The 13388-nt window shown below is 39.3% G+C and overlaps 1 protein-coding gene across 3 annotated transcripts in view; it reads left to right on the top strand.

Moving 5' to 3' along the window:
- The window catches only part of LOC146514913 (receptor-type tyrosine-protein phosphatase zeta-like), a 91917-nt gene that overhangs the window by 17678 nt on the left and 60851 nt on the right, over window positions 1-13388 (top strand). For all 3 annotated transcript variants that reach the window (XM_085169036.1, XM_085169035.1, XM_085169037.1), the window contains exons 2-3: window positions 2387-2449; window positions 11280-11459. In XM_085169036.1, coding sequence (XP_085025162.1) covers window positions 2387-2449; window positions 11280-11459 — 243 coding nt within the window. The remainder of the gene's footprint in view (window positions 1-2386; window positions 2450-11279; window positions 11460-13388) is intronic.

Below are 13388 nucleotides of genomic sequence, written 5' to 3'. Positions count from 1 at the left end.
TAGCATAATGTCATCCATCCCAGTCACCTGTCCCAATCAATTTGGAAAATAAGGTTATTTTGTGCTTTCAGTTAGAGCACAAGTGATACCAGACTACCATTTAAAAAATGAATTTGAGGCATGGTTGCAAAAAAAAATCTTTCTCTTCACATGCTCATAGACTAAAAAGGAATCTGATGCTACTTCTGATCTATTAAACATGCTAAAATGTCTTTAAAGGAGCACAAATTCTCACAGCTTTCAGATATGTTTGTAAATTCAGAGACAACTGTCATTTTTAATTTGAGTTTACAAGCTTTGACTATTACAAAGTTAAAGCAAATATGGGAAAGTGTATAGATGTATATGTGATCTTTAAAACTTCAATTTAGTTGTTGGGTTCCTGTTAATATGCACTGCAAATAATAGTCTTATTATTTTACAAGAAGAGTGCTAGAGAGCATAATCATTTCTTGATTAAATTCTATTCACATTAATTGTCAAACATTTTGATTATTGGTTGTTTTTTATGATTATTTTTAAACAGATGTCCCTAACATGAACTTGTACCAGGTTATTAAATGCTAGTTATTAATTGTCTATGTTACAAAAATCCAAGTTTTTAAGTTTCTGATTGCAAGCCACACAAAAGATGAAATTTGAATGATTTGTTCTGTTGTGTTTTTTTAAACAGGCAATTCCTTTATTATGTAGAAATTGTAACCTTGTGGATATGTAGTGACACAAAAACTGAGAATTTTTAAAAGTATATTTGAATCATTTGAGAGGTTAAAAAATCTACAAACTCAACGAATAAAGTATGCGTAATCAAATTATCCAGACAAATTATTTGTCATTGGCCTGGGTTCCCAGCTTTGCCTTGTTGGTAATTAAGCTTAGAGTGTAACTTTGATAACCTGAAATTTAATCTAAAATGAAAACTTTAGTGCTCTAACACTTTCGTGACAGATTGTCAGCTAGGGAGAGTGTGATGCCAGTGTGTATATATGCACAGCGACATCTGCATACACAGGAACAGACTGTAATAAGCCCTTGTTGATATACTGGTTACAGAGAAAACAGGTGTTACATGTCAGAACTGCTTACTTACACTGTCTGGCTGACATTTCCAGCTTAAGAGAGACAGAGCTCACAATTTCCTGTCAGGGTTGGCCCTACTGACAGCACAGACCCCACACCCCAGACCTCGGCAGCATTTTAGCTTGTGTCTCCATCTTAACATGGCTTCTGTCTGTGACTGTGCCATGTTGGCTTGAGCACAACACCACACTGTCATTAAGTCTGCCACTTTTGCCAAAGAAAATCTTTTGGTAGAGGTATAATGTACAGCAAAAGTCTGCCATTTGAAGTTTATTTATTCTCATCCACAAATAGTAAATGCTTACATCTTTAGCAAAGATTTTTTTATTTGTCTGAAATATTTACATTGACTGGCATTTACTCACTTGCAGCACAGCCAGAAACCTCAGCACCCTCCCGAATTAATATGCCACACACTATAGAGCAAGTTCACGCTCACATCTCTGCCCTATTAAAAAAAATGGGGGTAAAAAAGTAGCAAAATTTTATCACTAACAAAAAATGGCACTATGACACACACCCCGGAACATACACGCACACACTGGCGTTATGTTTGGGCAGCAGCCCTTTTATTTGTGGCAACACAAATTTTCTGATATATCTGAGCAGTATTATCAGGTGCTTCTCAAGTGAGTCTCCTATCCTGCAGATGAGCTCCATTCAACAGCTTGAATTTAATTTGGTGGCAGTACCTCTTGTTCAGCCGTAGGACTTTAATAATATCCATGAAGTTCTCCACCTCCTGAAGGTTCTGGTTAAAATGACCCTTCAGCTCAAAGTAACAGTTTTCTTAAGTAGAGCAAAGACTCCTGACACGAGGTGCAGTCCATGATGGTGGAGCTTGAGTCCATTTCACAACAGCCTAGCCTATAGAGAGAAAATACATTAATGAAAAAAATAAGCTAAAAATGAATAATTACTCAAATATGTTGCAGAATATACTTGGGCTGCTTGCCCAAGTCAAATCTGTCACATCTGTGTATTTAAGAACAAACAAAAAGATCCCCATGAACTAAATAGAAGAGAAGAAGTTAAAGAATTGAAACTCGGAGGTAGGGTGGGGCACGTAAACGAGAATGAACAGCTTGCAGAACTGGGCGAACCTATATAGATGACAACTGGAAGGAGCGTGTTTGGAGGCGTGGCCCCGCTCCTGAAATTCCGATACTTAATCTCCAAATAAAATACCCACTGTTATTGTAGTGAACTTGGATATGTTAAATAATTTATGCAAATAGTTCTACTATTCATAGATAAAGAAACTGAATACTCTATGTGTTGGTGACCATTTGTTTCTGTCTTGCAGCTGAAGGATATGGATACAGGAATCAGCGCAAATTTTCAGAAGACATTGACTGGTCGTACGCAGGTGAGTCAACAATTACAGGTAACAAAACAAAAATGCTCAATCAACTTCTGTGCATTCAGAACATTCCTTCCCATGTGAAAGTAGAGCAACATGGTGTCAACAGATTTGGGAGGTCTTCATGTGTTTGTGTACACTGCTGTTTGGTAAGACTCTTGAGTGTATATATTCCCCTCTCGCCCCTGCGGGCACTCTTTATACTTCAAGCTTGGGTCCAATGCCAAAGGCCTGGGAGCTTAGAGGTCCTGTGTAGTATCTTTGCTGTTCTTAGGACTGTGCTCTTCTGGACAGAGATTTGTTCCTGGGATCTGCTGGAGTGACTCACCTAGCTTAGATGTCACTGCACTGAGTGCTCCAATTACCACTTGGAGAAGTATAAGAAGATGTGGAGATCTGTGCGGTTGTTAAGCCATCACCAGTTTGTGTGTCTATATCTGGAAGTTCCACAGGATCTTAGCTTGGTCATTCTCAACCATTTTGACCTCAGGTCTTCCTGAGGGGCATCCCAGCAAGAACCTGGGGTCTTGCCTGGTGTGGTAGACCGTGTGCTAAGAGCCTGTTCCTGTGCTGCCACAGTTAGTCCCATGATTAGTGTGGGTCTTTTGAAACTGAGTGGATGCTTGGTGTTGTGACGCAAGTCTTGGGACTCGTCTGCAAACTCCAGTCCACTTTTTGTGGTGGGGGAATAGGTGATACCCCGAACACGGTGGTGTTCTGGGGCATTGACATTGCTGGCCCTGGACTAACCTTTTCCTAACCCATGGCAGGTTGTGGGAGATGGGGGTGCCTACTGAGCCACAGGAGGTAGAGGATTACCCTCCTTCCGGGGGTAGTCCTCAACCTCTTGGTTTTACCTGTCCCATCCTTCCCTCCTCCACACTCCCTCATACAACACATCACTCACACACGTAGAGTGTTGAAGGGGGTGTCGTGGATTGCGTAGGTTAGTGTGTAAGGCCATGAAAGGGCCCCCTGTGTAACGGATATTCATGAATACACGGCTGCACCTTATGCCCCCCCCCCCCCCCCCCCCGTCCTCTTTTTTAATTACACACAGGGGTGCAGGAAGGGGGACATCTTCCTACACCCCTGTTTCACACACTCTGCCTCAGATCGGGGGCAACAAGCAGTTTGTGGTAGTTCAGGGCGACATCTGCTCACCAATACCATGGGGGGGGGGGGGGGGGGGGGGATTTTTGCACGTGTCTTTGTCTTTCTGTATGTCATCAGTTGGTAGATGAGGGCGAGTGAACAAAGTGTATGAGCGTGTGCGTGCATGGTGGGGTCTGGGTCTGGGGCTTGCTGGGCCTTGGCCCAAGTGGGACATGGTGACCAGGTCGTGTATACTTTTGGGAGCTGTCTGCCTTCAGGCTTCTGGGAGGCATCAATGCAGTTACCCTAATTATCAAGTACATTTGTGACAAAGACACAGTGACTGCGTGTGAGAATGCCTGACTCATACACTCTCTCCCCATCTCCTTCTCACACTGTCCTCTCTCTCACACACATACTATTGGAAAATTGTTGATTTATGTGTCTGTGTTTTTTCACATTTTTTGTGCTCCAGGTCTTGTATGTTTGTTTTTTGGGGTTTTGTTTTGTTTTGTTTTGTTTTTGTCTCTTACAGGTGCAGTAGTTGGAAATACATTGTGCATTTTATTTGTTTTATTTGTTTAAAGTTTGTGGCAAGCCTATTCATGCTGTTATGCATTAAGCAAACACAGAAAGAGTATAGTAGGTATAGAAGCTCTAGCTAAAATAAAGAGTCTCAGTGGCATGTAAAGGAACAAAGAGCAGAAAGATAAACCTAAAAGACTTCCACACCTAGTACTGGACATCACTACCAACAATACAGATTGCATTGCCCTTTAGCTGCTGTTACATTAATCTTGAAACGTGATTTTTAGGCGAGAGGTTTCTTCCCTTTATGTGTTCCTATTGATCAAATACGGGCCTATCAGACTGCCAGTTTTTGTTTTGAAAGATTCATGTTTCCAAAAAAGAAGGGGGGAAAAAAAGTCAAAACTGGTGATAAACTGACTTTTCTTCTGTCACCATCATATTTTGAGATTTTGGGTGATTGGATAGAACCACTGGATGAACTACTATATGTAGGAGTATTTAGAACTATGTTCCTAGGACTATGCTGTTTTAGACCTCAGATAAGACTGCAGAGATCTCAGATGACATTCCTAGAATCTACTGGAGCCAAACAAAGTTTGGGTGGGGGGGATGTTACTGCCCTGAGTGTTCCAGTTACCTCAGAGACCACTGTTGCTGTCATCTTCCACATCTTTTCTAGCTCCTCTTTCGACTCTTGACCCCTCGAGTTCCTTATGTTCCTACTTATTGATATTGTTGTTGCTTTGCTATTGCTACATCTATCTTTACAACCTATCTTTGCTTAAGCATCTTAAAACACTTGGTTTTAGAACTAAACAAGCCTCTGGGATGAGAGGTGCAGTGTCTTCATCAAAACTTCAAGTCCAAATCACTTTCTTTCCATGCTTCTTAAACTACTATGACCTAGATAAATGAGAACCTATGCAGACATACTTCCACGATGCTTCCCTTTCTTGCTCCTCTTTTTTCTCAGGTTTCTGAATCCCCGAGGGATTCACTAAGTACATGAGTACATCAGTTTGATGACATCTGATGTACTCATGGATCTTTGTATTTTTATTGTGGACAGTGGTTCTGATAGTGGCCATATAAATGATAGACAACTGTTAGATTGATAAATGTAAGGTTTTCCTACTTGATATTCAGTTTTTGTTGAAAAAAAAGGGTCAGTTTCAACAAAAAATCAAAATTTGTTTCAAAGAGGAGAATACAATGCTCTCACAGTTACCCCAAGATAAAAGGAGTGATATTCTGATGTTTTCATGAACGTGAACTGTGCTGAAAACTGCTTTTCTGACTGAGCAAACACAAATGAATTAAACAAGCATGTTCTGACTTCTCCGATCATTCTCTAAAGTGGAAATGACTTCTCTATATTTTTAAGTTGGTTTTTGTTATGAATTCAAAACGATGTCACAAATTGGGCAGATGTCTTAACAATCATTTTAGTAACATACTCTGGACTGCATACTTTTATAAACAGGATTTTAACAGTAATCTCAGGATCAATAAATATATGCAGTATATTCCAAATATTTTATAAATATTTTGTATTTAATTGTATTAAAAGACAAAACACATCAATAGCATTCACTAAGAAAGTTTTAGAGACTGGCTGAGATGGCGTGTTGCTTCTTCTCTGTAGAAAGCTCTTGCTTCACGATCTTTAAGAGGTGGAGATAGTTTCAATGTAATACAAATGAAGCGTGGCTGTGGAACATCAAGCACTTAATAAAAAAAGCAAAAAAAAACCTTCATTTTAACATTGTCATAAAGTTCAGGAAATACAAAGAGGAGAATTGTTTATATAATGGTGTTCTGTAAATACTTTGTCAATAATTCCTACACCTTTGACACACAGCATCACTTTCAGTCTTCCCACAGAGTTGACATTCGCATACCTGAAACAATGACTTGGTGATGTTCCAGGGTAGGATGAGAGCCCTCTTTTCAATTTCTTCCATGTACAAGTCGGCCACAATGGGAGAAATTGGGGAGCCCATGGCGTGTGTGTAGTACTGACCCTTGTATGTAAACTATGTGTAATGAAGAAAGTTCCAAAGGGAAACACACTTGGTTGATGCTGAGAGTAGTCCTGTTGCAGAGATTGAGGTCATCCTATAATCTCTTACAAACTACCTCCAACGCTTCCGTGACTGGAATACAAATAAAGACACATGTAACATCATATAAGGCCATTGTTTCATCTGCCCCTGTAATGACATCTCTCACCTTCTCAACAAAATCCAAGATGTTCTGGATGTGGTGTCCAGAGCTGCCTACCAAGGGGTTGAGAATCAAAGACAAAAGATTTTAAGATTTTAAGATGTCATAGGTGACGTAGTTGATTATACAGACAATTGGTCTTAAAGGTGCGCACTGTTTATCAATCTTCTGTAAACCATACAGACTTGGTGTAGATTCCCCTGGGTATAGCCCCTGGGTATGATGTCCAGTTAGTGTTGTGTTGTTCTAACTGTTTCAGACAATCTATCACCCTCTTCCTGTAACCACTTCCTGGGTTTCATTTCAGGGGTTCATAAGTATTTTTGTTACTGAGCAGTGGCAAAAGGATGTTCTAGTGAGTTCTATGCTAATCAAAGCCATAAAGGAATAAAGTTATATTGGACACTGACTCTGAAACTGATTAACTACCTAATCTGGTCTGCTACTTCAGCGGTCCCCACCCCCCGGGTCTCGGACCGGTACCGGTCCGTGAGTTGTTTGGTACTGGGCCGCGAGAGTTGAGGCTCAGGTGTGAAATGTATGGTTTTCAGGGTTTTTATCGTTTTTCAGCGTTATTTTGTTATCATTTTTATCGTTAACTTGGTTTTCCTGGGTCTTTTCACGTGTGTTATGAACAGTGTTGGGGAGTAACGGAATACATGTACCGCCGTTACGTATTTAAAATACAAAATATGAGTAACTGTATTCCGTTACAGTTACCGTTTAAAAAGGTGGTATTTAGAATACAGTTACTTTGTTGAAATAAATGGATTACACAGCGGTACTTCCCTGTTTCATATTGTGTCGGGTCAGGACTGTTTGGGTTTTGTTTGACAGCTACGTTCTGTATTTCCAGGTGGCAGCGTTACGGTTGCCATGGTTACAGGGTGACGCTCTCTCTCTGTGTGTTTCCTGGGTGAGAGAGGCCTTTTTGTTGTTGTTGTGCTAAGCTAATAGGCAGAATGCTACCGGTATAGCTCTAAAGAATGTAGCCTGATGGGCAGTGTAGTCCGTGCTGCAGGGAGAATGGACTGTCATACCCGTTATGTGTCTGTGAGCGAGGGAGGGAGAAAAAGGAAAAGGACGAGCTGTCATCGAGCAGAAACGGGAGCTGGAAGCATGTAAATATAATAATAACCACTGCAGCCAAGAAGAGTGCCTGACAAGCCCAGTTGTAAGTAAGCTATTAAGGCTCGACTGTACACCGTGTTTGTGTTTTCCTCTGAAACAATAAGTTCCATTGGAGCAGCCTTTCAACGCCTCTCTCTGTCTCTCGCAAGCAAAGTTGACCCAGACAACAAAGTAAAGCTAGTTTTCAGCTACGAGCGCGACACGAACCCGACGTATTAGCCAGAGGTCCCTTTACTACGGTTCGGAGCCGCTGACCTTCAGTAACAGTAATAAATCACAGCAATAGTACATTCACGTAGTTGTAAACAGCATGATAATATATTAAGTAATCCAAAGTATTCAGAATACGTTACTCTCATTGAGTAACGTAACGGAATACGTTACAGAATACATTTCGGGGCATGTATTCTGTAATCTGTAATGGAATACATTTTAAAAGTAACCTTCCCAACACTGGTTATGAATAAATCTTTTTTTTTTCGGTACCGGTACTAGTTTTATTTTGTTGTATTTATCCGCGACACCTTAAAGGCTGGTCCGTGAAAATATTGTCGGGCATAAACCTGTCCGTGGCGCAAAAAAGGTTGGGGACCGCTGTGCTACTTAACTGACGAGATCAATGTTACAAGTCAGTTAAACTTCAATATCACAGAAGTTTAACTGACTTGATGCTATACTATGATTAAAAAGTGTTCCTTTCATTTTTGTAAAACGTGCAGCGTGGGGCTGCACGGCGCATAAACACCTTGCATCCCCATGCACGGGGCGATCCGCGATAACTTGCTAACATAGATTTGCCACGTTAATGCGGTTATGGCGTTAACGTCATTTTAACGAGATTAACGCTGACAGCACTAGTATATATGGATAAAGTACACATCATTTGTGTATGTTTAATCTATGTTTACAGTGGGGCAAAAAAGTATTTAGTCAGCCACCGATTGTGCAAGTTCCCCCACTTAAAATGATGACAGAGGTCAGTAATTTGCACCAGAGGTACACTTCAACTGTGAGAGACAGAATGTGAAAAAAAAATCCATGAATTCACATGGTAGGATTTGTAAAGAATTTATTCGTAAATCAGGGTGGAAAATAAGTATTTGGTCACCTCAAACAAGGAAAATCCCTGGCTCTCACAGACCTGTAACGTCTTCTGTAAGAAGCTTTTCTGTCCCCCACTCGTTACCTGTATGAATGGCACCTGTTTGACCTCATCATCTGTATAAAAGACACCTGTCCACAGCCTCAACCAGTCAGACTCCAAACTCCGCCATGGCCAAGACCAAAGAGCTTTCGAAGGACACCAGGAAAATAATTGTAGACCTGCACCAGACTGGGAAGAGTGAATCTACAATAGGCAAGCAGCTTGGTGTGAAAAAATCAACTGTGGGAGCAATCATCAGAAAATGGAAGACATACAAGACCACTGATAATCTCCCTCGATCTGGGGCTCCACGCAAGATCTCATCCCGTGGGGTCAAAATGATCATGAGAACGGTGAGCAAAGATCCCAGAACCACACGGGGGGACCTGGTGAATGACCTGCAGAGAGCTGGGACCAAAGTAACAAAGGTCACCATCAGTAACACACTACAACGGCAGGGAATCAAATCCCGCAGTGCCAGACGTGTTCCGCTGCTGAAGCCAGTGCATGTCCAGGCCCGTCTGAAGTTTGCCAGAGAGCACATGGATGATACAGCAGAGGATTGGGAGAATGTCATGTGGTCAGATGAAACCAAAGTAGAACTTTTTGGTATAAACTCAACTCGTCGTGTTTGGAGGAAGAAGAATACTGAGTTGCATCCCAAGAACACCATACCTACTGTGAAGCATGGGGGTGGAAACATCATGCTATGGGGCTGTTTTTCTGCCAAGGGGACAGGACGACTGATCCGTGTTAAGGACAGAATGAATGGGGCCAAGTATCGTGAGATTTTGAGCCAAAACCTCCTTCCATCAGTGAGAACTTTGAAGATGAAACGAGGCTGGGTCTTCCAACATGACAATGATCCAAAACACACCGCCCGGGCAACAAAGGAGTGGCTCCGTAAGAAGCATTTGAAAGTCCTGGAGTGGCCTAGCCAGTCTCCAGACCTCAACCCCATAGAAAATCTGTGGCGGGAGTTGAAAGTCCGTGTTGCTCGGCGACAGCCCCAAAACATCACTGCTCTTGAGAAGATCTGCATGGAGGAATGGGCCAAAATACCAGCTACTGTGTGTGCAAACCTGGTAAAGACCTATAGTAAACGTTTGACCTCTGTTATTGCCAACAAAGGTTATGTTACAAAGTACTGAGTTGTATTTTTGTTATTGACCAAATACTTATTTTCCACCCTGATTTACGAATAAATTCTTTACAAATCCTACCATGTGAATTCATGGATTTTTTTTTCACATTCTGTCTCTCACAGTTGAAGTGTACCTCTGGTGCAAATTACTGACCTCTGTCATCATTTTAAGTGGGGGAACTTGCACAATCGGTGGCTGACTAAATACTTTTTTGCCCCACTGTAAATGTCCCTTAGCATAATGTCCCTTGATCAGACACCTTTGGTAAGCACACAAGCTTTTAGCATAATTTTTCTGCTGACTTTAAAAGTTATTGGTTTTGGCAGGTTTGAGGTAATCACTTTGGAAAAATGTCGGTCTGTTTTATCCTTTCCACAACCAGCTTTGATCTGTGTTGTGTATCATTGCCCTATTGAAACGCTGAACACATTTGAACTGTTTTATTTAATTTTATCCACTTTGTACCAGTTCCGCTGGCACAAGATCACAAGACTGGCTGCTCCAGTCTGCATGCCAAATATCCTTGGGCAAGATTCCCCAAGTTGCTCTCTGAAGCATCCATCAGAGTATGAATGTGTGTGAATGTCAGATAGAAAGCACTTATGTAAAACCATACAGAAAAGTGCTTGTGTGAATGGGTGAATGAGGAATTGTGTAAAGTGTTTTGAGTGCTTCAAGAGAGTAGAAAAGCGCTATATTAGAATGAGTCCATTTGCCATTTAACACTGCTCTTCTCCAGAAATGTTACAGATGTGCATACTGTCTGTTCTATCGCAGCATGTGGCTCACGTAATATTAAAGAAAAACCATTTTAAGTAAGTCTTGAGCTCTGCTTAAGCATTTGCATTTACTTTGTTTCTCCATTCATTTATCTTTGTTTTTCCAACAGTGCTCTCACTGGTTTAACTTAACTTCTACAAAAATCAGCAGAGAAATGAGAAGTGCTTCACGTATTTAATCAACCACAAAACTTCTTTACTTATTAAGTGCAAGATTTCTTATCATATTGCAAATTTCAGAAAAAAGTCATTGTAATTCATTTCCCAGATTAACTCTAATCATAAGGTATAAAATTTACATAAATTCACAAAAGGGTAAAATGTCAATTTTTTTGTATTGGAGTTTGCATTGTATTTTTTGTAGACATTTCTATATTAGATGGAGGAAAACAGGAATTTATTCTGTCATTTAACTGTTTATCTATTAGTTAATTACTTTGGTGTAGTATGAATGGACATGGGAGAGGTCTTTATTAATAGAAAAAGCTTGAAAATGTCTGAAAATCTAATTAAAGGTTTAAACTCTATGCCCTCCTTCACATTTTTGAAGCTGTTCAGTGGGGAGGGCCAATTCTGGGCCCCAGGCCTTACTTTTGTGACACCCCTGAACTCGAGAGAGTCACCTACTCAACTGAAAATTATTGAAAGTAACAACTTTCACTTTTCACTATTTTTTTTTTTAATTTAATTTGGGTTTGATTATTATTTGGTTGTCTTTCCACCAAGATCTACACCACCCCAAAAATGATTTATCTGAACACTAATTGTCTATATACACACTCCAGGAACATTAAACCAGAACAACTGGGCCAAGAAGTTTCCATCCTGCAGCAACGCCAAGCAGTCTCCCATCAACATAGAACAGAACCTGGCCCAGGTGAAACTACAGTACCAGAAGTTGAGCTTTGATGGCTGGGAGAATCTGACAACTAACAGAACAACAATCAAGAACGATGGCAAGACTGGTAATAACAGTAATGCTTTGGATTGATATTTTTTGTTGTTGTTGTTGTTGTTGTTTTCTAGAACATTGAGAATTTTGATCTAGTTTTGTCAGTTCTACGTATTCACATATACTTATATCTCAACTACTGTATGGAATAAAATAGACATTTTACACACATTATGATCGCCAGTGGAGGAGTCCTTTTCAGCCTAGCAACTGATTTTTTTTTTCTCCTCAGACAATAAAATTTAAATCTTGGAATATATTAACAGCATTTATTAGAGCACCAGCCAATGTAATTTTTAAGTCATAGCTCCTATAAATTAAGAGATTGGCACTATAACTACTATATCATTTTTTTTGTTTCTGTAAGGGTCACCTGTATGTGCAAGCTCAAAATTATATATTTATTGCTACATTATAATTATTGTTATCCATTAAATTTCAAATTGTCTTTTACAAAAAAGTAGAAAATAGTAAAGCACATTCTAATTTTTTAAAGTAATTATTTACTTCCATCACTGAACAGAAAAATGTATTTTTGTGGTTGAAAGATTCATTCATTTCTGACTTCTTAAGTCCACAAGCTGAAATTTTTAGATATAAAAATGTGAATTCAGTTAACTTGCCTAATAATAACTTATTATTGCAATATAATAATAATTGTAAGCAAGTTTGGCAGATTTGTATATATATATAATATATTATATATATATATATATATATATATATATATATATATATATATATATATATATATACAATATATTTGTGTTTCCTTTTTAAAAAAAAAATTAGGACAGGCTAATAAAAAAAGAAAAAAACTGTATACTTGTACAAGTCAACAAGAATAATCGGTGACTTAAAACAGGCTTAATATCATCAGTTCACAGTAAATAAATTATTATCACAGCAAAACCATAATTACATGACCGTGGCAACACGATGAAAACATGACCACTTTTGTGATCCATCCAAAGTAAGTTTCGATTCTTGAGGGTATCTTTTTAGCAAGTTAAAGAAAAGGCGACTTTTATTCAGGTCTGTTTTATGGTAGAGTGCAGGTGCTGCTAGAGTATTAAATAGAGAAGATCATCTTTTGATATTCTGTATGTTTCTAATCCATTGTTTTTAGGACATTTTCACTGTGTTGTGGTTGAGTCTTCAATGCAGTAGGCGAAGAATAAAACTGAAAAATCTGGGATATCAAAAACTTGAAGCAGATCTACAGTCATTGCCACAGCAACATCTTGTTTCTTTTCTTTTTGCCATTCTGTTATAGGGCTGTTCAATATAACGATATATATCGGTTTCGTATTACGCTATTGTTTGTTTCGTGGTGTCGCAAAATAAACAATTTAAACAAATAAGACAAAAGGGAATATTTTTTCAGCGTTTTGATGGTCACTGTAGTAGCTATATTAATTTCTTAAAGTTCTCTCTTTCTCTTATATTTAAAATAACCACACTACGCGACTGTTTTTACACGTTGTCGTTAGCAACAATGATGGTAAACCCATCGTGTGGCTCCACCTTTGCCTTGTTTATTTTCCACATAAACCTTTCACAATGGAGCTGAAGATCCTGTTGAGATTTTTCAAAATAAACTGAAATGATGACAAACAGAAGAACCAGTCAAAAGAAATCGAGGACCTTATTTCTAAACGAGGGGCTCTCTCTGTAGCATTGACATGGTTTGGTTATGAAAAGTGTGACACGGACCAGAAAACTGTACTATGCAAATTATGCATGAAACCGGTCCCCACCTCAGACTCAAACACGGCAAACCTCTTCTACCACCTACGCAAGAATCATGTGAAAGAGTATGGAGAGAGTTTATGGATGAGAAGCAAAAAAAAAAGCCGTCAGGTGCTGAAAATAAACCTTAGACTCAAACCTTTGAACAGGCTTTTCCATGTGCAATAAATAATCACAAAGAAAATTCCGT

The sequence above is a fragment of the Neolamprologus multifasciatus genome, chromosome 7, assembly GCF_963576455.1.
Source record: "Neolamprologus multifasciatus chromosome 7, fNeoMul1.2, whole genome shotgun sequence".
Taxonomy (NCBI): domain Eukaryota; kingdom Metazoa; phylum Chordata; class Actinopteri; order Cichliformes; family Cichlidae; genus Neolamprologus; species Neolamprologus multifasciatus.
The sequence above is the reverse complement of the archived record's forward strand: the minus strand, read 5'-3'. Positions and strand labels throughout refer to the sequence as shown.